This window comes from Macaca mulatta, chromosome 3 (assembly GCF_049350105.2).
Source record: "Macaca mulatta isolate MMU2019108-1 chromosome 3, T2T-MMU8v2.0, whole genome shotgun sequence".
In the NCBI taxonomy this organism is placed as follows: domain Eukaryota; kingdom Metazoa; phylum Chordata; class Mammalia; order Primates; family Cercopithecidae; genus Macaca; species Macaca mulatta.
Window position 1 is genome coordinate 80,627,349 of NC_133408.1, and position 24,297 is coordinate 80,651,645.

Consider the following 24,297-nt stretch of genomic DNA (forward strand, 5'->3'; position numbering starts at 1 on the left):
GGATCAGTGAAATAAACTATGGTTTGATATGCTCTAAAAAATAATGTTACAGAAAAAAGTGTACTGATATGGCAAAATGTACATGACATAGTTAAAAAAGCAGGTTAGATGCTGATATATACAGTATAATAGAAAAAGATCAGGAAGATATACACTGACATTTAAATCTGGATATTTATGAGTTTTTTTATTTCAATCTTTGTACATGTATGTATTTTCTAAAAATTGTATTACTATCTTTGTAATAAAGTAAATTATTTTTAAAGGACTAAATAATAAATATTTGTTATTTGAGTGCTTTACGTATTCACTTGGCAATTACAGTTTCCTGAACATTGGACTTCAGACTTTTCACAGCACATCCTTATTTTCATAAATAGAAAATTAAACTTTTTATTTGTCACTTTGATATTATGCCAGGTTTAGAATACTGGAGTCTCAATCAATAAGGTAGCACCACATTGCAGAGTCATCTCTTTTTACCATGGGCCCAACATGGATGAGGATCAATCAGTATCTGTAAGTCTTTGCAGTGAGGGCAGAGTGACCACCTATTAAGTTCTAGGCTAAAGGATTCTGGGAGAGACCAGCCACACAGAGGACTTCACAAATCACTGGACAGTAAGGAAGATGACCCCACAGGTAGCATGAGAAAATGTAGCTGCCTTCCTGGAATCTAGGTCCTATTTGCCTGTAGCACAAAATGAACCAATCTTAAACCATAACCAGCATATGTAGCTTGGAAAGATGCTAAATTCCACACCCTAAGACCTGGGAATGGATTTTGGCTCTTTCCAGGGTCCTAGTCTTGGGCAAGTCATTCAGCCTCTTGAGACAGTTTCTCTAACAGTGACTAAACGTGCTGACCACCTGTGGTGGTTGGAATTAGAGAAAATAGCATGACTCATTGGCAGGTTTCTAAATTGGGAAGTGTAAAATGTGAGCATTTATAAGTGGTCTTAGTCTGTGTTGTCTGGCTATAGCTGATTCCCACAGACTGAGTCATTTATAAAGAAAAGAGAGTTATTACAGTTTTGGGAGCTGGGATGTCCAACGTAAGGTAAGAGGATGCATCTGGTAAAGCCCTCCTTGCTGTATTGTCCCCTGGCAGAAGGGCACAAGGCAGAAGCGTGTGCAGGAGACAGAAAGGAGGCAAGAGGGGCGGACCGTCTTTGATAACAACTCATTCTCACAATAACAGCATTAAGCCATCATGAGAGCAGAGCCCTTGTGACCTCATCACTTCTCATCAGGCCCTACCTCCCAACACCACTGCAGAGGACCAAGCTTCTAAGAGGAATTTAGGGGACACACCCAAACCATAACATAAGCCTTACAAAACAAAACAAGCAAAAATTGGCTTTTTTTCTCAGTGAATATATGCTGCTAACCAGATGTTGCCAGTTCACAGCAGCACACAGTGCAGACTGGGTGACTTCCATGGCTCTTACAAGGCTCATAGAGGTTTGATTGGCGTGTCTCAGCACACCATGACATCATCCAGTGACCTTCGAGCTCAAACCTTATAACCAGACAGCCCTGCGTTTCTAACCTCAAACTATTTAAAAATTTAAAGGAATCTACATATATACACACTGTAACCACTTTTTACCATACTAGTTTCAATTTAAAATTATCTGTTTGGTTATCTTCCTTATTGAGAGAAAATTCTAGTGAAGTCTTCTGGGTGAGGATCTTCCCCTTACAGGGGAAGAAAAACAGATGACCAGACGAAGTGAGAACCAGAACTGAGTGGAGGGTGTCTACCTTGTGTTTTTGTACTTTTCTCTGTTCACTTCTTTCACTGTTTGCAAATAAACCCTGCCAAGGAGGCAGAGGACATAAGGGGCCCTCATGAGGGAAGTGCCTGATGGGATGCAGGACCTCCTCATTAACATTTCACCTAGTTCAAATTTGGCCTTCCCAAAGCAGCTCCTACCTGGGGCTTTACCAGTTTTTAGAGCATGCAGTCTTAAATCTAGAAAGAAATGCCCAGTGTGATTCTTAGATGTTTAGTGGCTTAACCTGTCCCAAATGACAGGTGGGCCTCCCTTTACACTGGACAAGTCTGAAATAACCAAGAGAAACAGTGGTGCTCCAGCTCAGCTCCGTGGGGAAGCTGAGAGGGGCCATGCCCAGGGACCATGGGACTTGTCCTGGGTCTGCCTTGGCATGTACCATCATATGATCTGGGCTCACGTAAGTAGCAATGCTTTCCTAAGAGGATTCTATTCATACTTTATGAAATATCAGTTGTCTATAGCAAATAATATTCAGTGTGGAGAAACCACTCCAGATGGAAGGACAGACTTTGATGAAAATAAGGTGGGCGGGTGAGGGTAAGGAAGCTGAGATGATATGGATAATTGTATACTACTGAAAATATGTGCTTCAGAACCTAATACATTACCCCATATAATACATGTGTTGTGCTTTTCTTAACAATTTCATTGGAACAAGATAAATGCAAAGGTGGTTATGGCAATTCCCTATTTGTAACGTACTTTTGAGAGGGAAAAATCAAAGTGATCACCAAACTCTGTAGTGCTGAAAGATGATTCCTACTGCGATCACCGCATTCCTTCAGTGGAATTGCTGCATGTGACTCTGCAGACAGAGAACAATTAGGGTATGGTTATGTTCCCCTACACTCCAAGTGGCCAGAGGACCCAAGGCATTTGGGGGCAGCCTATCAAGGTGTTTAAATATCAAGCCATGGATACTTAATTTTATTTTGAAGCCAATGGAAAGCACAGAAGACTATAGAAGAGAGATGCCATTTATAATTCAAATTATTGAGGATGTATATAAGACAAAGTACCTACTTTTAGTCCCAGGTGTACTAAAAGCGTTTAGTCCCAGGTGTTTAGTCCCAGCAAATTTGTCTTTTCTAGTTTGACAGTAGCTTTAAAAGTGTCCCATGATGCCCTCCCACTGCAAATTACAGGGCACTCAGCTATTTTTCACAAAATCATACTTTAATAACTATGTTGTTTTTCTTTAGTGGAGCTACGATTGAGCCTCACAGATAGATTAACACATATTTCCCTGCAAATGAACATCACTTAGGACATACTCATCTCAGAGGAAATGGCCCAGAAGCATATTGGGGTGAAGGGAGGCTAAGGTCCCAGACCTTCTGGGCAGGAGATTTGCTTCTCAGGGGAAGCTTCTGGTTGGCTGCTTGTCCCAAGATGCTAATGGAGGCAGGGAAGGCTCACTGCTCCAGCCCATGGGGCGGAGCAAGACCAGTCCCCGTTGCTTCGGGATGCGTTTGTGGGCTTTCCACCTGCGCTCACTTCCCCACAGCCACCCCTGGTGTGAATGCTGATCAGCAGCCCCATGGGAGCAGCCTGCTTGCAGCCAGGCTGGAGGGGGCTGATCGCAGCCTTGCCCCTCCTCTCCCTGGTGCAGCCCGCTCTGGGGACCAGCTCAAAGGATGGTGAGTTTGACATTCTACCAAGATCTTATCAATTTTTCTTTCTTTTCGCCACAATTAATTACAAAAATTTGCCCAAGCACTGTGCTTGTTTCCGTGAGTATGATGGGACCCAGAGTGTGGGCTGGGGGTGGGGATGGGGTGGTAATAAAAAAAAGATGTAGAATATCTAAAGGTAGATGAGTAGAGGTCCACAAGCTGCCTCAAGGAACAGAATGGAAATGACAGTGACTGGCAGTCTTGCTAGGAAGGGACATGTCAGCCTGTGCAACTGCTCATGCAAAGAGAAGGTCAAGTGATGCTGACTGGCCAGGTGCTTTCCTGGGAAGCTCCATTTGGAGGTGATAAACTGAGGCAGGCAGATAATAAGATGATAATGATCAGAACCTGGGCTTGCATTGAGACCTGAGAAACGAAGTTGGTTGCTCATGATAATCATCATTCTAGTGTTATTCTTCCTTGTATATTTTATGTATACACTTGCCTGAGTTGCAAATGTAACTATTTCCCAAATCTGAAACCTAATATCCCTAAATGCCATCTATTACATCTTTAAGTATGAAAACCCATGTGAGAACAATTGCCGAGGTTTCCATCTGAAGAGGAACCCTGTGCTGTTGAAACTGCAGCTCTGTTTGTGCCTTTTTACATTGTGAACTGTGTAAACACCTGTGTTCGCTTTTCTACTTTGACTATTGAAAGTCTTGAGGCAGTGCTACCTACTTTCAGGTATCCGTTCTGAACTATGTACACGCTAAGCACCTTAAATCTGTGGAGTAAGGCAGGGGTTCACTAAGTGAGCTATTAGATCTAAGGAGCAGTATTAGAAACTAAGTATTAAATCTGAAATACAGAATGTGTGGCTTAAAAAACAAATTCTAAGGAGGTGGATTTTGTTTAAAACAATGAAGCCAAAGGGAAAGGCCTCCCAGGATCTCTTCCAACCAGGGGGATTCTGTCCTTGCACACTGATTTCGTGCAAAGAAACGATTTTGCTTGTGTTTCTTTCCTCCTTTCATCAAGGTCAGAAGGAGAGTCAAAATCCTGATCGAATCTTTGTTTCTAAATCAGGAGCTTAGATAGTGATTTCTTAAAATGGGCCATATTTGGAAGCCATTTACCTAATTTCATTCAGAATATTTTTACTTAAAGCAGTTTTTAAAACTTGACGTTTTCCAGTTTGCTTGGCTGCATCCACGTCTCTCCTTAAGCGGCACACCCCTCTGTCCTCGGGAGGGAAGCAGTGAGTTTGGTTCTGTGTTGTGCTCCCTGTTGTACCAATGCAGTGCTCAGCAAACCCCAGGTGGAGGAGTGCGGCCCAAGAATGTAGATGAAGTGAGAACTCCTCCGCTGTCTGGATGCAGCTGCTCTGAGGACACAATGCTGGCCACAGGGGCCAGGAAAAAGACCGGAGGCTGCCCAACCCAGCGCTGGCCACGAGGGTGTTCTGCAATGATGGAAACATTGTATAATTTGTATCTCCGCTACTGAGCCTGTGAAATGTGGCTAATGATGGAGAAGCTAAAGCTAATTCTTTTTTTTTGGAGACAAGAGTTTCACTCTTGTTGCCCAATCTGGAGTGCAATGGCAGGAAGTTGACTCACCACAACCTTTGCCTCCTGGGTTCAAGCGAATCTCCTGCCTCAACCTCCTGGGTAGCTGGGATTTCAGGCATGCACCACCACACCTGGCTAATTTTTTTTGTATTTTTAGTAGAGATGGGGTTTCTCCAGCTAATTCTTAATTCTATTTAATTGTAAGTAACTTAAGCTGAGAGTGGCTATGAGACTGCCTCCCACGTAGGGCAGTGCAGGCATTTTTCTTCCCTCAATTATGTCACTTTCTTTGCTCCTCCTCATTTCCTGGCATCTTTGGTTAGCACTGCTGGCTTCAGAAACATCCCACACTTTAAATGTAGGCCCTGTTCTCAGGATGTCCAGCCCCACAGGGAGGCACAGGCAGCAACAAGGTCAGAGCATCCAGGTGTACATGTGGGTATGGATGCCAGCCCAGCAGGCAGGGTTGCGCAGGTGTCTTTACCCAGTGGACTCTGTTTAGATTTGACAGGAAAGTGTCAGAGCAAATCGCAGGGGCTCCAGAAAGAAGGAATTTTGTTCGTTTACAAACTGCTGTTGCAGTTTATCCTTTCCTTGGTCACAAGCACATTTGAAAGTGTTTTCAAATTGCTAATGAAATTGGAAAGTAGGCATTTCCCCCAAATCTGAGATTTACCCACAACAAGCACAGTGGGGACAAAGCCAGAGGCACTGCCAAAGCAGTGTGAGAAAAGCAGAGGTGACAGCAAGCCCCAGGAAAGACAGGTGTGTTAGGTCAACAGCAGGCCCCTTAAACCCCCACAGGGCTCTGGTTACTCACCTCATCTGCAGCAAAGTTCCAGAAAACACAGGATCCAAGGTCGGACACCCGTAGCTTGGATCATCATCGTTTAAGGGGTCCCCGTTCCCATCTGAGTAGGAGCTCGTGCCTGAAAACATTCCCACTCTTCTTGGTATCACTCTCTTCAGAGCAGAGAGAAAAATTATCCAGTTTTCTGAGTAAAACATTAAGTTTTCTCAAATCTCTATGAAGGTTTAAATGTTGGTATAAAGAACTAAGGCAACTAACAAATGCTTTAAAAATGTAAGAGAAGGCCGGGCGCGGTGGCTCAAGCCTGTAATCCCAGCACTTTGGGAGGCCGAGGCGGGCGGATCACAAGGTCAGGAGATCGAGACCACAGTGAAACCACGTCTCTACTAAAAAAATACAAAAAATTAGCCGGGCGCGGTGGCGGGCGCCTGTAGTCCCAGCTACTCAGGAGGCTGAGGCAGGAGAATGGCGGGAACCCGGGAGGCGGAGCTTGCAGTGAGCCGAGATCGCGCCACTGCACTCCAGCCTGGGCAACAGCGTGAGACTCCGTCTCAAAAAAAAAAAAAAAAAATGTAAGAGAAAATGTTTCATAATGGAGAGAACTCAGTCTGACCCAACCAGTTGCAAACAAGGAGAGGTGCAGGAGGTTCGGAACCAGATCATTCCTAGGCTCTGCCAGAAGACAGAGTGTGCCTAGGGTGTGCCTTGCCAGCCTTCCATATGAATGCTCTTCTACTCTTCTGGAAGGTATCCTGTTCCCCAGTCCAGTTGTGGACAGTTACAGCTTTGTTTTTTTTTTTTTTTTTCTTTGAGACGGAGTCTCACTCTGTCGCCCAGGCTGGAGCGCAGTGGCGCAGTGGCACCATCTCGGTTCACTGCAAGCTCCGCCTCCTGGGTTCACGCCATTCTCCTGCCTCAGCCTCCCGAGTAGCTGGGACTACAGGTGCCCGCCACCACACTGGCTAATTTTTTTGTATTTTTACTAGAGACGGAGTTTCACCATGTTAGCCAGGATGGTCTCGCTCTCCTGACTTCGTGATCCACCCGCCTTGGCCTCCCAAAGTGCTGGGATTACAGGCAAGAGCCACAGCGCCCGCCTTTTTTTTTTTTTTTTTTTTTTTTTTTTTTTTTTTTTTTGAGACAGAGCCTTGCTCTGTTGCTCAGGCTGGAGTGCGATGGCAATGTCTTGGCTCACTGCAACCTCCACCTCTCAGTTTCAAGCGATTCTCCAGCCTCAGCCTCCCGAGTAGCTGGGATTATAGGCGTGAGCCACCGTGCCCAGCCGACAGTTACAGTTTTTAATTATCAGAACTCTCTCAGCTTCCATGTACAGTCTTTCCCTTGAGTAGCGATCTGTTTCAGGCAGCCACAAAGATCCCTACCTAAAACACACTTTTGTTTTATTTTGTTTTGTTTTTGAGGCAGAGTCTTATTCTGTTGCCCAAGCTGAAGCACAGTAGTGTGATCTTGCCTCACTGCAACCTCCACCTCCTGGGTTCAAGCAATTCTCTGGCCTCAGCCTCCTGAGTAACTGGGATTACAGGTGCTTGCCACCACACCTGGCTATTTTTGTATTTTTAGTAGAGACAGGGTTTCACCATATTGGTCAGGCTGGTCTCAAACTTCTGGCCTCAAGTGATCCAACCACCTCGGCCTCCCAAAGTGCTGGGATTACAGGCAAGAACCACCACGTCTGTCGAAAGCACACTTCTTAGGAAGGAATTTGTCTGACAATATTAGAAAACAAAAGCTGTTTCTGATTGGGAAAATGTTACCGGAGTTCGGATTTTTGCCTCTGTGTTTGATGTGTGTCCTGATAAGGGGTCACAAGTACAGAAGCTGGAAGCATTAAGCTCTGTTTCTTTGTCTTCCAGAGGATGTAGGAAGAAGCTGGTCTGCTGACTGTGATACTCATGACCAGCTTGCACGGGACATGGCTGAGGAGGCAGCCCAAAACATTCCTGGTGACCAGGAAAGGTGAGTTAGCACTGTTCTCAGAGGGTTTGGTAAGCTTGATTTTAAAGTATGCATTCAGAAATTTTCTTTCAAAAGTCATCACCTCTAGGATGTAGGCTCACTCTGGCATGGGTGGAGGGCCTGTACCAGGAGGGTGCAGTTGGCCAGCAGGGTCAGTTCAGAGGTTGGAGTTGGTGTTGAGAATGGATTTTTTCCTGAAGGCTTTTTAGAAGATTTCTCAAAGCGGATGCCTTCAGTCATGAGAAGTGCTGATTGCTCTTCCTGCAAATGCAGGATACCTTCCAAATTACAGGACTTTCTGCTGCCCCGTAGTAGACAAAGTTAAGCTATCTGCTTGTCTGCCAGGTCCCTTGCATGGAGACCAGGAGAAACCTGGCACAGGAAGAGATCATGGGGTCTTGGCCCATGGGTCTTATTTCTAAATCCTTTTCCCCATGCTCTGTGCACGCCAGCACCCATGTGTTGTTGAGGCTGGGCAGCCTGTGTGCTCTGCTGTTGGCTGTCTCATGGCAGTGTGACATGGTGCAAACCTCCATGCCCCCTTTCCTGGGCATGGGGCCAGCAAGGTGACCTGCCTGTGGGATGTGGTAAGAACCCAGGGAGGGTCCCCACTGTCCCCTGGCCTGACGTGATGGGAGTCTGTGCCTGTAGATCTTGCCCAGTGGGGTACCCCGCTACTGCAGGTCACTTTACCTCCTCACACCTAGATTTCTCATCCCGAAAATCTGAGTACCTCTGTTGTGACATCTGTAAACTCCAACGGGTCGTTATAAAAATCAGTATCCTTGATGAATGCTTGCTGTCAGCATTTCTGCCTTTGCTAGCTTACTGTCTTTGTGCCGTCACCATCATTTTATCAAAGAAACCCAAAGCAAACCAAGACGAGAAAGTGAGGCTGCACGTGTTAACAGGGTTGGCCACATTCATGCTTGGAAATTTCTTTGCCTTATGTCACTCACTGCTGCCAAGCTTTGTCTGATTTTGGCTATAATTTTTTCTGTTTTTTTTTTTTGTTGTTACCCCATTTTTCTTTTATTCCAAATGCCCGTGCTCCTGCAGACTCCCAAAGTCTTGATACTGGCCCAATTTGACCTTCACGCCTATCAGCCAGGGAATTGCAAGGAGTTACCCCTTTGTCCTTAGAAAGGAAAGAAAAGCTGAGGAGTGGAAGTTGCTGACTTGATGTTTTTTTCCCCTGTATATTTCTACATCTTGTACTTGCAGAGCAACTAGTTCATGCACGTACTAGCCATTGTAATTGGTGTCCAGGCCCCATTTCTGAAGTCATAGCCTTTTGGGGTTTCCTGAGTCACCTAAAGCAAGACAGTGGCTGATCTGGTTCATAGAAACAGAAGAGGTTTTCGTGATTCTGCTGTGTCCCTCATTTCCTGGAGTTAGGCCTGTAGTGTCTGTGTGTGTGTGTGGTATAGGACATGTGTGTGGGTACTGTGGTGTGCGGTCTGTGTGTGTAGTGTGTGGTATGGGTATGTGTGGTATAGTATGAGTGAGGTATGGTGTGTGTGTGATGCATGGTGTGTGCTGTGTGAGGTGTGTGTAATGTGTCGGTGTATGTGGTGTGAGTGTGGTGTGTGTGGTGTGAGTGTGTGGTGTCTGTATATTGTGTGTGATGCTGTGTGGTGTGTGTGTGTGGTGTTTGAGTGTGTGGTGTGAGTGTGGTGTGTGTGATGTGAGTGTGTGGTGTGTATATTGTGTGATGCTGTGTGGTGTGAGTGTGGGTGTGTGGTGTATGCGTGTATGGTATGTGAGTGTGTGATGTGTGAGTGTGTAATGTGTATATTGTGTGTGATGCTGTGGTATGTGTGTAGTGTATGCGTGTGTGGTGTGTGTGTGATGTGTGAGTGTGTATTGTGTACATTTTGTGTGATGCTGTGTGGTGTGAGTGTGTGGTATATGCATGTGTGGTGTGTGTGGTGTGTGTGTGTGATGTGTGTGGTGTATGTGTGTGTGGTATGTGTGTGGTGTGTGATGTGAGTGTGAGTGTGTAGTGTGTATTTTGTGTTTGATGCTGCGTGGTGTGAGTGTGTGTGGTGTATGCATGTGTGGTATGTGTGTGGTGTGTGAGTGTGTGATGTGAGTGTGAGTGTGGTGTATGCATGTGTGGTATGTGTGGTGTGTGTGATGTGAGTGTGAGTGTGTGGTGTATGCATGTGTGGTGTGTGTGGTGTGTGAGTGATGTGAGTGTGAGTGTGTAGTGTGTATATTTTGTGTGATGCTGTGGTATGTGTGTGGTGTGTATGTGTGGTGTGAGTGTGAGTGTGTGGTGTGAGTGTTAGTGTGATTTTTCATCTTCTCCCAGTTTTATCATCTTCCACCTGTGACCCCCACAATCCATTTCCAGCTTGAATGATTTGCATTTACATTCCCTGGTCTCTAAAACTCATCCAGCAGAAGACTTAGCACAGTCCTTCAAGGATGTTACAGTGCCTGGATCTTACCTTGGAGATGGTGATGGTAGAGTAGTTGGAATCCTATTCGAGGACCTTGATAAACAGAATCCCTACAGTGACAGTGAGTGAAAGTGTCTGGTCTAAACACTTAGTTGAGGCAGTAAAAAGAACACAGGAAAAGCCATCATGCAAAAGCCTGTCCAAGGTTATTTCCATCTGAGGGCCTGATGTAAGAGCCCAGCGTTGAACGCCAAGAAAGACCATCATTTTTCTGCTTCCCTGCCTAGTTCACTTTAAATTGGTTTGAATATGAGGTCTCTGCAGCTTCCAGCTTGCCAATATTTTATTTGTTGATATTGGTCAGCAAAACATCCTTCTTCATCCCGACTTGTTGATGAGGAAGTGTCTGCCCCTTATGTGCTGAGGTGGACTAGCCCCAGAGCCTGCTCCAGCCCTCCCTGCCCCTGCCTTTATAACCAGGAGTGCCTGGCCAGAGCGGGTGAAATGGTTCAAGATAAGAGTTCAGCTCCAACGCTCTCATCTTCCAACTGCTCAAAAACACTCACTTTTTTTTAAACTTTATTTTATTTTATTTTATTTTTACTTTAAGTTCTGGGATACATGCGCAGAATGTGCAGGTTTGTGACATAGGTATACATGTTCCATGGTGGTTTGCTGCACCTATCAACCTGTTATCTAAGTTTTAAGCCCTGCATGCATTAGGTATTTATCCTAATGCTCTCCCTCCCCTTACCCCCAACCCCCAACAAGCCCCGGAAAAGACTCGCTCTTAAGGAATTATAAGAGATCTGTCATGTAATTCAAACAAATGACTCAACTAGTTCCCTTGAGGCATCACAGACTGTGTTTGAGCCATCAGTATCATCCCATTCCCCAATGGCCACAGTTAACTAAGAGGAAGCCAGGTGCCTCTGTGAAAATGGTGCTGATTCTGTGCCAGGGCCTGGGGGCCTGCCTCCTCCCAACACCAGGAAAAACAGCCTCCCTTGTATTTAAATTATCTCCCCCTTCCATTTTTTTATTTGAAAAGATTTCTGAAATCTCAAGGAATATTAGCTTTGCAGCGCTATCCTTGGCGCCTCTGTGAGTGGAGGACACTGCTGTTGGGGATGTGCTTTTCACCTTCTGAGAAGAAAGTTACTTCTCAAGGGCCAACTATGTCCCAGGAACCAGGGCTGGTGTTTTCTGTGGGTAGCACTTGGAAGTGATCCCGTTGTGGGGGCGTCTGGGAGGGTCTCAGAACCTGGTGGGTGCCAGGGCTATCTAACCTTGTGTGGGCCCAGAGTGGCGGGCAGTCTCACAGCCATCGGCTGTGAGGCACACATGGTGGACAGAGGTTAGGTTGGTCCTTTCCTCAATTTTATTTGCCCACCAGATCATTGCAGAAATCCTCTAAGTCTGATCTGGTCTGGTCTGTATGATTCCAAAGCTGTCCCCTTTTCTATTATTATTATTTTTTATTTTCTCATTTCTCTGGCCTTTGGAAGACAAGCATAGTTGAGAGTAGACAAGGAAATCCTTGGAATTATTCAACAGTTTGAGGCCTTTGACCTAGCAACCATCTTCATCTTCAAAATACAGCTTTGCACCTCCCTGCAAACTTTCCTCAACTATAAATAGTGTCCTCGTCTGCCCTCTGGTGGCGGCTTCTTGGGCATCAAGAACCAGACTTGTAAAAATTGGGTGAAACTGTCCAGTTTTATCTTTGTAGAAACCTTGTTTAAGATAAAGTAGATATCCTATAGACTTTATAGACATCCAAAATGGGTAAAAAAGAGAATTCTGAAGAGCTGAATGCATTTTTCAGGGGAAAGGTGGAACACAGCATCTAAGAACAAGGCGAACACCCTTAGCAGCTGGTTACCAAGCATTTAGCTAATACAGGGCGTCCCTTTCCGGAGTGACAGTCCTGGCAGCAGCCTCGTGAAGTAGGTGTGTGTCGCTCCTCTTAAACAGTGAAGGAGACTGACACAGTGAGGAAAGGTGACTGCCTGTGTCTAGAAGAAGTGGATGTAGAGCCTGCCCTTCTCCTTAGCACAGCAGCCTACATGGAGCCAGGAACTTGGCGATGGTTCCCATTGCCCTGTCGCTGGGAGTGGGCATGGAGGAGAAACCTGAATCACACCATCCATTTCTGGCTGAATCAAGATCAGAACCCGGGAAACCCGCACCTTAGATCAGGACTATTTCACTCACTGCGCTTGATCTTTCTCAAGTTGATTGGTGCCAGACACAGACACCTCAGGACCCAAGGAGCCACAGGCCCGAAAGGGAGTGACCAGGGACCAGATGACAACCCACAGTGATCTCTGCTGACAAACATGAGAGCAGCAGACAGCTGCCAAGGCCTAGGGAGGGAAAGTCGCCAGCTATGCCAAGGGGCAGAGCTCTGGGGCTGACTTCAGCTGCAGCTTGAGCTCTAGAGGCACACCTGTAGAGAGCTTTGAAGGAAGGTGCCATAGAATTGACGTCAGCTTTGGGTTTGCTGAGAACCAGGTTTAAACGTTGGCTCTGCCTCTCACTGATGGTGTGAACTTCGCTAAGATAACTTGTTTTGCTGGGCCTCCATGATCCCATCTGCATTGCTGTTCTTGCATTGCTATAAAGAAATACCCGAGACTGAGAAAGGAGGTTTAATTGGCTCATGGTTCTGCAGGCTGTACAGGAAGCATAATGCTGGCATCTGCGACTGGGGAGGCCTCAGGAAGCTTACAATCGTGGTGGAAGGTGAAGGGGGAGCAGATGCATCACATGGCAACAGCAGGAGCAAGAAGAGGGGAGGAGATGCCACACACTTTTAAATGACCGTATCTCGGAGAACTCACAAAGACAGCACCAAGCCATGAGAGATCTGCCCCCGTGATCCAAACACCTCCCACCAGGCCTCACCTCTAACATTGGAGATTACAATTCAACATGAGATTTGCACAGGGACAACTATCAAAATGATATCAGCATCTTAAAAAGTAACTGCACGGAACCTCTCAAGTCTGTTGTGGAGATGAACAGGGAGGATGCCATGCAGTGCCTCCTGTGTGTCTGTGCTGGGGTCTCTCCCCAGGGCCATGGGTTCCATGCTCTTCCTTTCTGCAGCATGCCAGATCCCCATGGGCTGGAAGTATGTGCTCTCAGAGCTGCGAGTGAGCAGTGGGAATGGGGACAGTGAGGCAGGAAGAAAGGAGGAGGAAGAGGACCCCTGGGGGCCACCAGGCCTTGCCCTGGAAGGTCAGCTCTGTGCATCTGGGCAGGAAGCCCTAGAGGCAGCAGGAAGAGAGATGGGTCTGTTCAGAGGCTGTTTTAGTAGTCAGATGGGAACTATATTTCAGTTAATCTTCCAAAACAGACCCTGAGTTTGGGAAATATGAAGTGAAGAAACCATAGATGCAAGTCGTTTTTTTTGTTCATTTGGCAGCCAATTATGTACTTAATACATTTGTGGCAGAAATATGGATATGGAAGGAAGAGTGGTCACAGGATGGCAGTGATTAAACGATTGTACGTAATCTTCCTCTGGTTATTTTCTTTCCCTTAGGTGTCTCCAGGCTGCCTGCTGCCTTTCCTTCGGTGGTGAGCTGTCTGTGAGCACTGACAAGAGCTGGGGTCTTCATCTGTGCAGCTGTAGCCCTCCTGGAGGTGGACTGTGGGTCGGTAAGGCCTTGGGGAAGGAGGCATGGCCACCATGACAAGAATGTTGCTTTATTTCCCTGGTATAAAGAGGACATCTTCCACATGGGAATTTCATTTTCTGCTTTTAAGAAACAGAAGGAAGGTCAGAGTGATCTTAAACCTGCTGTTTTGTAAGTGCCTCTGACTTAAATAGTCCACATGCCAGGGTGGTATATTTTGAACTTCTTCACTGGGGCCCACCCCTGACTTTCTGCTTTAGGAGGTCTGGGGTGAGGCTGAGGAGCTCTGGGGGCCACACTTCGAGAACGACTGAGACTACAATGGGGCCTCCCAGAGCCCAGAACGGGATACTTAGGTTACAGGAGGTGTCTGCATGGCCACAGGTGTGGGGCTTTCCTCCTCCTCCTTAACACAGAGAGTATCTCTGTTTTCAATTTTTAAAATGAAAAGTCTAAAGTGTTGCCTAAAATGTAATTGCCAGGATTCCTTTAAGTAGAAGGAATTTTCGAGTTTTCAACTTAGGCTACACATTTGGTAGACCTGAGAAACTGATTTTAAAAATTAAAATTTGGCCGGGCGCGGTGGCTCAAGCCTGTAATCCCAGCACTTTGGGAGGCCGAGACGGGCAGATCACGAGGTCAGGAGATCGAGACCATCCTGGCTAACACGGTGAAACCCCGTCTCTACTAAAATACAAAAAAAATTAGCTGGGCGAGGTGGCGGGCGCCTGTAGTCCCAGCTACTCGGGAGGCTGAGGCAGGAGAATGGCGTGAACCCAGGAGGCGGGGCTTGCAGTGAGCTGAGATCCGGCCACTGCACTCCAGCCTGGGCAACAGAGCTAGACTCCGTCTCAAAAAAAAAAAAAAAAAAAAAAAATTTAAATTTAAAAATTTTTTACATTTCTGAAGAGACAGATTTAAATGAAGTGTGTGGGGGGCGGGCAGGAGGTGGGTGTGTGCCTGGCATCAATGTTGAAACAATGCAACGCCAACTCTTTTTGCAATTCTTATGTTAAGATCATGTGGAATTGGTACCTAAATGCCAGGGGTTTGCCTGATGTCCTGCTGCCGCTGCTTACGTACAGAGCATAATCATCACTGAGACAGCGAGGATTGCCAGGGAAGAAAGCTTTATCAGGTGCTGCAGATGAGGAGAAGGGAGATAAAGTCTCAATATGTTTCCCCAACTGACTAAAATGGGGGGGTTTATATAGCAGGGAAGGCAAGAAAACAAAAATTAAGAGAGGGGTGAGGAAGCAGTCTGAGGAATGAGGGGCCTGGCTGGATGCAGGGATCTGGTGGGTCCCTTTCCTGGGTTTCCCGAGGGAGGAACTCAGATGAGATGGATGTTAAGTCTCAAGTTTTAAGACTAGGAGAGTCGATTTCCATGTTTTTTCAAAAAAACCTATAAATATCAGTGCTGTGGGACAATTAGGCCAATTTCAGGATTAGTTTCACTCATTTAGTTTATTTTTCCTTTTGTTCAATTTTGCGATTTTGTGTACTTTTTATGATTTTTTATTTAATTTTTTCTGTTCTAGGGATATGTCCACTTTTTTTTTTTTTCAGATAATTTGAGCACAGTGGCTTTGATGACTAATTGGTTTCAGAGAAATATGAGTCCTTGACTATTCTAGCTTATTCCCAAACATTTTCTAAATATTTCTTCCTCTCAGATGTGTCCAGTTCAGGAAATTGCTTCCTACCTCAGTTGGCGCATCCAACCTGCATGGGCGCTCAACGGCACTCGATGGTACTTGCAGCACATCACGTATTAGACAACCCTCGGAAGTACAGCCTTTGCTTTTTTCTCAGCTTTTATTGTCACAAGATATTAGTACACTGGACTCTTGACAGTAAATAGTGGCTTTGACTCACAGTGTTAACACTGGATTTGATATTGTCCTAGGCTAAACTTGAGAGTGTCCCGGGAGGCTAGGGGAAAGCTGCCTGCCGGCATCACTGCTGGGGTGCAGGGAGGAAGCCACGCCCCCCGTGAGGATGGCCCAGCCCTGGCCTGGAGCTCCTGGAGAACCTGCTGCTCTTGGCGGCCTGCAGGCCTTTGGGTTCCTTCTAGCCTGAGCAAAGCTGGCCAGAATAAGAGACTGGGGTTAAGGGAGGCCAGGCAGAAACAGGTTTCCTTGCGGAACTCAGGTCTGAGGGAAAAGCAGCAGGGTGCTCCAGTCTCCCCTTCACCTGCCACCCCCACTTCCTTCCCCTCCTACCTGGGGATGCAAGGCCCTCCCGGAAGGGCAGAGGGGTGGGGGCTTCAGGGAAAGCAGCTCTTGCACCCAAGGCAGTCGCCTGGCTTCTTGCTGAGAGTGGCTGTGTGCAGGGGCAGGTCTAGCAGAAATATTTTCTTTTAACTTTTATTATGGACATTTTCAAACATCCGCATGAGTAGAGAGAATGGCATCACAAACACTCAAGGACCTGTCATCGCCGGCGACAGTTGTCAGCTGTGCGCAGATCCTATTCCAGCTACTCCCACAGACCTGGGATGTGGCAGGGCCCTCAGCCTCCCAGCTGGGTGGACACGGGCCCCGCTCACTGCCCAGCCTTCAGCCCTCAGAGATGGGAGGAGTGAACATCAGCCAGGTCCACGCTACTGTCAGAGCCAGATTGCCCAGGTGGGAACATCCTGCTTATAAACTTTGGAGTGTCTTTAATGGTTTTCCTGTTTGTTCAACAGTTCCCCCACCACTCCTTCAGACTGTGGTATAGCCCCCTCTACTACACACCACTGAGCAGGACCCTTGACCCTCGTTATTTTATGACCGGACCACTGGGTGTTTCTGGAACAGGCATTCATTGTCAGTGTGGCTGGTGGTCGTGCGTTCCCTCATATTGCTTAGTGTGGGCTACACCTAAGACATTGTTTAAGCAAGGAAATAGAAAGAAAAGACACACTGCAGGACACCAAAGCCCAATCTTCATGATCAGCCCGTTGTTAGGCCCGGGTGGCTTTGAACTTGTGTATAACTGAGGGCTTCTCCAGCTTTATTTTCTCACCTTCCCAGAACATTGCAGTCTTCAGAATCTGTTTGCTGGTTGTTGTTTTTTTTTTTTTTTTTTTTTTTTTTCTCTAGAGGTCTATGCTAATCGCGTGCTTCTTATGAGGGATGGGAAGTGTGACTGTCCTCGGTGTGCTCTGAAGACAAAGGCAGAAGACCGGGAATCACAGAGCCCATCCTCATTGCCTTCTGGGCAGAAGGTATTCTTGGATCTGGGGAAATTCGGCTTTTCTTCCTGAATACAGTACATGTACAGTACAGCTCGAAAGCACCTCCATGTTTCAGCAGGAATTTATCAGGGATTGTTTTCCTATCATGTGTGTTTGTGCCAGTGAAGCAAGTGTGACTTATAAAGTCTTAATTCAGCTCCAGAGTGTAGTTCCACAGATAAGAAGTGCAGGCAGGGGTAGCCCAGCCCAGAGGAGTAGGGGATAGCCCTCAGATGGGGAGTGAGGGGGTAGCCCTCAGGTGGGGAGTGGTGGATACCCCCAGGGTGGGGAGTGGGGGTGCCCCTCAGGTGGGGGGTGGGGCTACCCCCGGGGTGGGGAGTAGGGGCTACCCCCAGATGGCTCCAGCACAGACAAGGCTTCCAGCAGCCAAAGCACCGAAACCCTGCTTATCTTGCACAGTGTGAGGAGCTCTTTGAAGACCCTATTAATTAACACTAGACAACCTGGAGGTTTGTGAATTCCCTTGCAGCACAACCCCCAGCAGATGCTGTTATGGCTACGTGTTTGCTTTCTGGCTTCCTCTGGCCGAAGGCGAGCCCTGGGAGGATGAAGCTGTCTGCTTTCCTCGCCGTTGCTTCTCTGGTGCCCAGCAGAGTGCCGGGTGCACAGTGCCGGGTGCACAGCAGGGGTCCACAGCAGGGGTCCACTGCTATTCTGTTAACGAAGTAATGTTACTTTCCCAAATGTACTGGGTTTTCATAAGCAGCTCTCTCACGTTATTTTATTATTTTTTCTTACAGAACATTTGGAAAACAACTAGTAAAGCAGCGTTAAGTGTTGTTAATGAAAAAACACAGGCTGTTGTTAATGAAAAAACACAGGCGCCTCTGGATTGTGATCACAGTGCTGATAGGTATGTCAATGTACCATGGCGAAATCTTGCTTTTCTGAACATGCAAATGATATGAGACTTACAAAGAATTGCTCAGATGTGAAAGTGGATGCTTGTTCCTACATGGCCCGAGGGTGGGTTAGCAAATGCAGCTCTTAAATTGGTGGAAAAAAGAATGGTGTTCTGAAGTTAATTTGCTGGAGTAGACCAGGTAGTATGACAAACCCCCGAATGCTGGGAGCCGTACAAGGTGATGTCATACAAGAATTGTCGGCCGGCGCGGTGGCTCAAGCCTGTAATCCCAGCACTTTGGGAGGCCGAGACGGGCGGATCACGAGGTCAGGAGATCGAGACCATCCTGGCTAACACGGTGAAACCCCGTCTCTACTAAAAAATACAAAAAACTAGCTGGGCGCGGTGGCGGGCGCCTGTAGTCCCAGCTACTCGGGAGGCTGAGGCAGGAGAATGGCGTGAACCCGGGAGGCGGAGCTTGCAGTGAGCTGAGATCCGGCCACTGCACTCCAGCCTGGGCGGCAGAGCGAGACTCCGTCTCAAAAAAAAAAAAAAAAAAAAAGAATTGTCATTGTCTCCATTATGAACTCTGGGAAGGAATATGGTGAGCCTTCCGGGTACAAGCACTCGACATGATGGTAATTGGTTATTTTATGGTGCATAACATACAGACTTTAAAACAGCATTCGATGAACCTTGAAGACATTATGCTTTGTGAGATAACCAGTCACAAAAAGACACATCCTTTATAATTCTACTTATGCGAGGTCCCTAGAGTGGTCACATTCATAGACACTGAAAGGAGAGTGGGGTAGTTGCCAGGGGCTGTGGTGGGGAGGAACAGAGGGTTGCTTAATGGGTACAGAGCTTCAGTTTTGCAGGATAGGAAAGTCCTAAAAATGTACTGCACAACCATGTACGTGTGCATACACTTAACACCACTGAACTGTGCCTTCAAATAGTTCAGATGGTAAATTTTGTTATTTTTTTTTTCGCCGCAGTTTAAAAAAACACAATAGCACCAGACAATACAAAATTCAGAGTAGGCATAATTTAAAAAAATAGTTGGCCTTCTTCTGGATTCTCTAGTGTCACACTGTACCTGAAATCGATGGTTTTACTCCTTCTAATGGAAATTAAACATTGAATGATACAAAGAACAAATGTAACTTTTCTTTCTTAAAGGAAAAACATGGGTAAATGTAGATGTTTGTTTTCCTCATTATTATTCAGTTCCACTGTTTTCACTGATGTGACTTTTCCCTTCATGTTATTGTTCAAAGGCAGTGACTGGTAATGGCCCATCAATGTTGCCAAGAACAGCTAAACTGATCACAGTTCTTTCTGATCTACCTCCAATCCACCTGATCTTTACTCTTGATCTGCTGCTATAATATTGCTCCTTTTATTTATTTATTTATTTTATTATTATTTTTTTTTGAGATGGAGTCTCCCTCTGTCACCCAGGCTGGAGTGCAGTGGCCGGATCTCCGCTCACTGCAAGCTCCGCCTCCCGGGCTTACGCCATTCTCCTGTCTCAGCCTCCCGAGTAGCTGGGACTACAGGCGCCCGCCACCTCACCCCGCTAGTTTTTTGTATTTTTTAATAGAGACGGGGTTTCACCGTGTTAGCCAGGATGGTCTCGATCTCCTGACCTCGTGATCCGCCCGTCTCGGTCTCCCAAAGTGCTGGGATTACAGGCTTGAGCCACCGCGCCCGGCCTTCCTTTTATTTATTTGTAAGATCCTCAAACCTGACAGGAAAGGAGGCAGGGCAGAGCATGAAGCTGGCACCGTGCCCTGGGAGACCACGAGCAAAGTCCAACCTGTGACCATGGATGCACCTGATTCAGCCCCTAGGTGGAAATTTAGGAAAAGAAGAATCCTTGACAGCCAGCTGTGAGGGCAGCCCACGCTGCACACCTGACTGTGTTCCCCACCATAGTAGTCTCCGAGTCTTTGCTGGCAGCAGTGCTGGGGAGAATTGGATCCCCCCGACAGTTTGTGACCCAGAAACTTGGATGTGTGGGCCCAGGACTGTTGTTTTTTGGACTCCATTTTGCTAACAATAAGCCTACCTTTTATGGCCAGATTTGTCTGTCTGTCCCCCGGAAATATGATGACTGAGGCCCTGTGTAGCATCCATTTCAGGGTAGAGCATCTCTGTGTGAAATTCTTACTTCTTTTGAATTCTAGTGGGTAGACTGGTGCATCCCCTGGAGCCCCAGATAAGAAAACTCATTCTTTGCAGCTTGAACAGAATGATTTTCTCCGATGCTTGGGTCAACAGATGAAGAATTTCACAGCTCATTTTTGAGAAATTATTTCAAGACTTAGCTAAGGTGCAAGTAACTGTTCAATGAGAGAGAAATCTTCAAGTGGAATCAGCACTCCCTGTGTGCCGCCACGGGAATGTCATTCCTGTCGTCTGCTGAAACCTGGCAATGCAGGCAGGGCCTGTGAATACACACAGGAAACAAGAGCGGGGTGGGGTCTCCCTGTGTGGCAGCTCATTGACTCCACCTCCCACCTCCTGCTTAGCTGCTGCAGTCTGTCTTGGGCCCTCACTGGTTACAAATTCGAAGTGCTTGGGTGAGCAAACCTCTGGCCTGTGTGCTTGCTTAGAAGGAAAGGGTCTTCCTTCCTAGCAACAGAAGACCTTCTTAGCTGTGAGCAGAGCGAACCCTGGTGGGGGTACTCTTGTGTCTGTCTCCTGAGGCCTGAGCACAATCCCCTCCACCCCCAAGCCGGTCCCTGTTCTGAGGCCCTTTACTTTTATGACTGAATCACAATCAATCCAAGCCTGACATTGTGGAAAGACACAGACACGCATGGACCTTAATCTGGATAGACACGAGTGCCTTTTTCTTTTTTTCTTTTTTCCCAGGACACAACTAAGACATGCAGGTTTGTTGTTGTTGTTGTTGTTTTCCTAAAGAGAATCACTACATTAAGAACTAAAGGGATATAAAGGGGAAAAATAGAAAGCAAGTGACTCGGATGATGACTGGACTAAAAATATGTCACATTAGGAACAGCTGAAGTGACTTCAGATGTCCCTCGGAGGACAGAAGAGCCGGGTTGACATGCCGCTGGAAGTGCCTGGAAGTGGGCTTCAGCTGACGGAGTGGACAGCGTGTAGGCCCCCGCACCACAAGCCCCAGAGCTGAAGTGTCATGAGTAGTGCAAGGTTACAGATAACCAGGTCCACTCATGTTTGTGTCTTTCCACAACGTCAGGCTTTTATTGATTGTGATTCAATCACAAAAGCCATGAGCTACATGGAGCTCTTGAGGAGGCAGTTCTCCGTAGTACTTCCCATTCACTTGGCAATCAGAGCTGCGGGCACACAGGCTGATGCCACTCTGTCAGTCAGTCAGTATTGCAAACCATACATAATAGTATACTTAACCTATAAATGTTATAGATTAAACATTCCACGGCAAACAAAGTAACACTTAGCATCAATAAGAAAAAGAGATAGGAGAAAGGGTTAATGAACCAGTCCAGGGGGAGCCAAGAAGACAAAAGGAGTCCCAGTCTGAGCCGAATGGTTCATCAGTCTTACAAGAAAATCTTGGCCGGGCGCGGTGGCTCAAGCCTGTAATCCCAGCACTTTGGGAGGCCGAGACGGGTGGATCACGAGGTCAGGAGATCGAGACTATCCTGGCTAACACGGTGAAACCCTGTCTCTACTAAAAAAATACAAAAAAAAAAAAAAAAATTAGCCGGGCGAGGTGGCGGTCGCCTGTAGTCCCAACTACTCGGGAGGCTGAGGCAGGAGAATGGCGTAAACCCGGGAGGCGGAGCTTGCAGTGAGCCAAGGTTGCGCCACTGCACTCCAGCCTGGGTGACAGAAAAAAAAAAAAAAAGAAAAAAAGAAAATCTTGAAGGTAGCAGAGCCTCTGGCGGCAGATGCCAAGCTGTCATCACAAGTGACTACAAGAAAGTGGCAGTTAAGATGGCCATTTGGAGCTGTTCACGCCTAATCTTGTATGGTCACAGGGCCCTCTGGTGAGAACCGATAGTGGAAGAGTGTGCTCGTGTCCTTATCTAATTGGATGCAGTCTTTATTTTTTTTATTTGTTTATTAAACCAAACATCTCCTTGTTGGCAGAGTGCCCTGTGAAAAGAAATGGAGCCTTTTTCTAAGGTGGAGTTAGTTATGTCATGGGTACTCCATACACAAAGGCTGATCATGGTGAAGAGAGGGTTGGGGACAAACGGGGCGGCCCAGGCAGTGGCATGGTGGTCACTGTGAGCGTCCCAGGGCCAGGACGTTGCGTTGGATTTGAGGTTAAGTGCAGTCCACATTGTTGACCTAAAGGAAGAAACCAAGGCAAAGTTAATAAATGGGGAGTTTATTTGGGCCAAGGTTGAGCACTGCAGCATGGGAAACACTGGGAAGTGCTTTAGAGAACAAATGAGAGGCTCAAGTTTTAAAGAAAAAATGACGACTCAGGAGAGGAGGAGGCAATTACAGAAGTTGTTCCTCAGGAATTCTCATTGGTTTACAGAAATAGCATTGGTCAGTGATTGGCTATACATGGTTGAACTATAAGGTGGATGGCATTTTTTGGCTACTTGGCGTCAGTCAGTTTAGAGCCCACATAGCAAGTGGCTTCAAGAGGTCATTATTTAGCTCAAGTGGAATGAGACATAACTGCTGTCATATTTTAATGCCTCTCTGGGCCTGATCATGTAAAGCGGCTTGCATTCCTCAGATAAAACTTTTTTTCTTTCTTATCATCTAATAGTTTACTCTTCACCAGGGCAGGTCTCTTCTCTGAGCTCAGTGTCTGTTAACAGACACAGACACTGAGCCTCAGCTGAGGCACTAGAATAGTGACTCTTGTGTAGGTGGGGACTGAGCTCCACAGCCTCTGACCCAGAGCCTGTGTCCCCTAGCGTGCCTTAACTCTTCTGCAGAGCAGAGCAAGCCCAGAGCCAGTCGGCTGCAGGCATTGGAAATACTCATCGTGGATTTTTCTCATGCAGGATTATAATGCTGGCCTGGCCTTGCCACAGCCTGAGACAGAGACACTCACCTCACTGGAGCCATGTTGGGGAAGGGAGGCTGAGAGTCAGGCTGGTCTTGCCAGAGGAGGAGCCTGGAGCTGTAGCTAAGAAAGGAACCACTGTGCCTCACTCCCTCCTGCAGGGCTCGCTGGGGCTCATCAGCAGGGTGAGGTAGTGATAACAGCTGAAAACAGGGTCCTATGACAGGGGAACACAAAGATGACCAGCTAAATGGCCCTTGTCCCTGCTGGCCGGAGGCACGGTCCTTGAGTCCCATTCCCAAGCCCTGCCTCCCTGCCAGGCTTTGACTGCATAGGCAAGTAGTTGCCACCAGGCCTCCCGTGGTGCCCCCTCAGTCACTGCACCACAGTATGTTCCAGCCGAGTCCAGGCCCCACGGGACAGACAGAGCACATTTTGTATGTGACTCGCCCCTTTGGGTGAACTGTCTGAAGCAGTGTCCTAAGTGGGCGTGGATTTTAGTCAATGGTTTAATAAGCTCTACTCTACCTAAGACTTCTCGCTCGAGTGCCTGCAGCAGCCCCTCTGGTTTGGCTTCTAACCACATCATATCCCCATGGTCAGCCTGGGCCTGACTCCCAGGAATGGGCCTGCGATCACAGCAAGGGAATTTCCAGCAAAGCCTGGGGAACGGCATGATTCGTAATCAAATAAGCCAGATACATGACTGAAACATGACTGGGTTTCCTTTTCTTTCTGCACTTTCCTTCCCATACAGAATTCCCCACAAACCTTCCATTATAATCGCAAGGGTCTGGAGCAGTGGTGTCCGCAGGTTCCATCACAGGCGGCTGTGTGCCACTGGGACCACAGACAGCACATTCTCTGGCCTTCTCCAGGTTGGTATCTAACCCCTGCCATTGAATTTCATCAGAAAGCTGCTGGTGAGCATCTGGGAGACTCATCCATACGGAGGCGGCCTCAGAGTTTGTCAGTGAAGCGTATTTTGCCTTTCTAGGTCATTTGGACACTGCTCAGGCAGTTTGAAGGCATCACTAAAATTTGTCACCACAGTAAGGGAAAATAGACTTTACATTTTTGCTGTCTGTAAGAGCGCCATCTCTCAGCTGACAACCTTATAGAGTTATAGATGACCTTATGAAGTTACTAATTTTCTATTGGCTTAGCTGAGGGGATAACACAAACTTCCAATACTAAGCAACCCTGAAATTCCTGATCAAACATGTCTCATAGTTCTAGCTGGTGCCAGCTGGGCACTTTCTTGGCTAGTATGCTGGAAAGTGTGAATCATACCACTCATGACATAGCGCCAATGCATGGGGCCAACGTGTGGTCACCCACCCAAATAGCAGAGACCTCAGCAGCAGTGGGG

At 47.0% G+C, this 24,297-nt stretch overlaps 1 protein-coding gene across 1 annotated transcript in view; it reads left to right on the forward strand.

Annotated features, from left to right (window-relative positions):
- The first annotated feature begins 7,739 nt into the window (after nt 1–7,739).
- The window catches only part of PKD1L1 (polycystin 1 like 1, transient receptor potential channel interacting), a 189,582-nt gene continuing 173,024 nt past the window's right edge, over nt 7,740–24,297 (forward strand). The window contains 7 exon segments of the mRNA XM_077998175.1: nt 7,740–7,783; nt 11,496–11,548; nt 13,306–13,456; nt 13,745–13,860; nt 16,928–17,052; nt 17,823–17,935; nt 23,683–23,803. Of these exon segments, the coding sequence (XP_077854301.1) occupies nt 7,740–7,783; nt 11,496–11,548; nt 13,306–13,456; nt 13,745–13,860; nt 16,928–17,052; nt 17,823–17,935; nt 23,683–23,803 (723 nt within the window).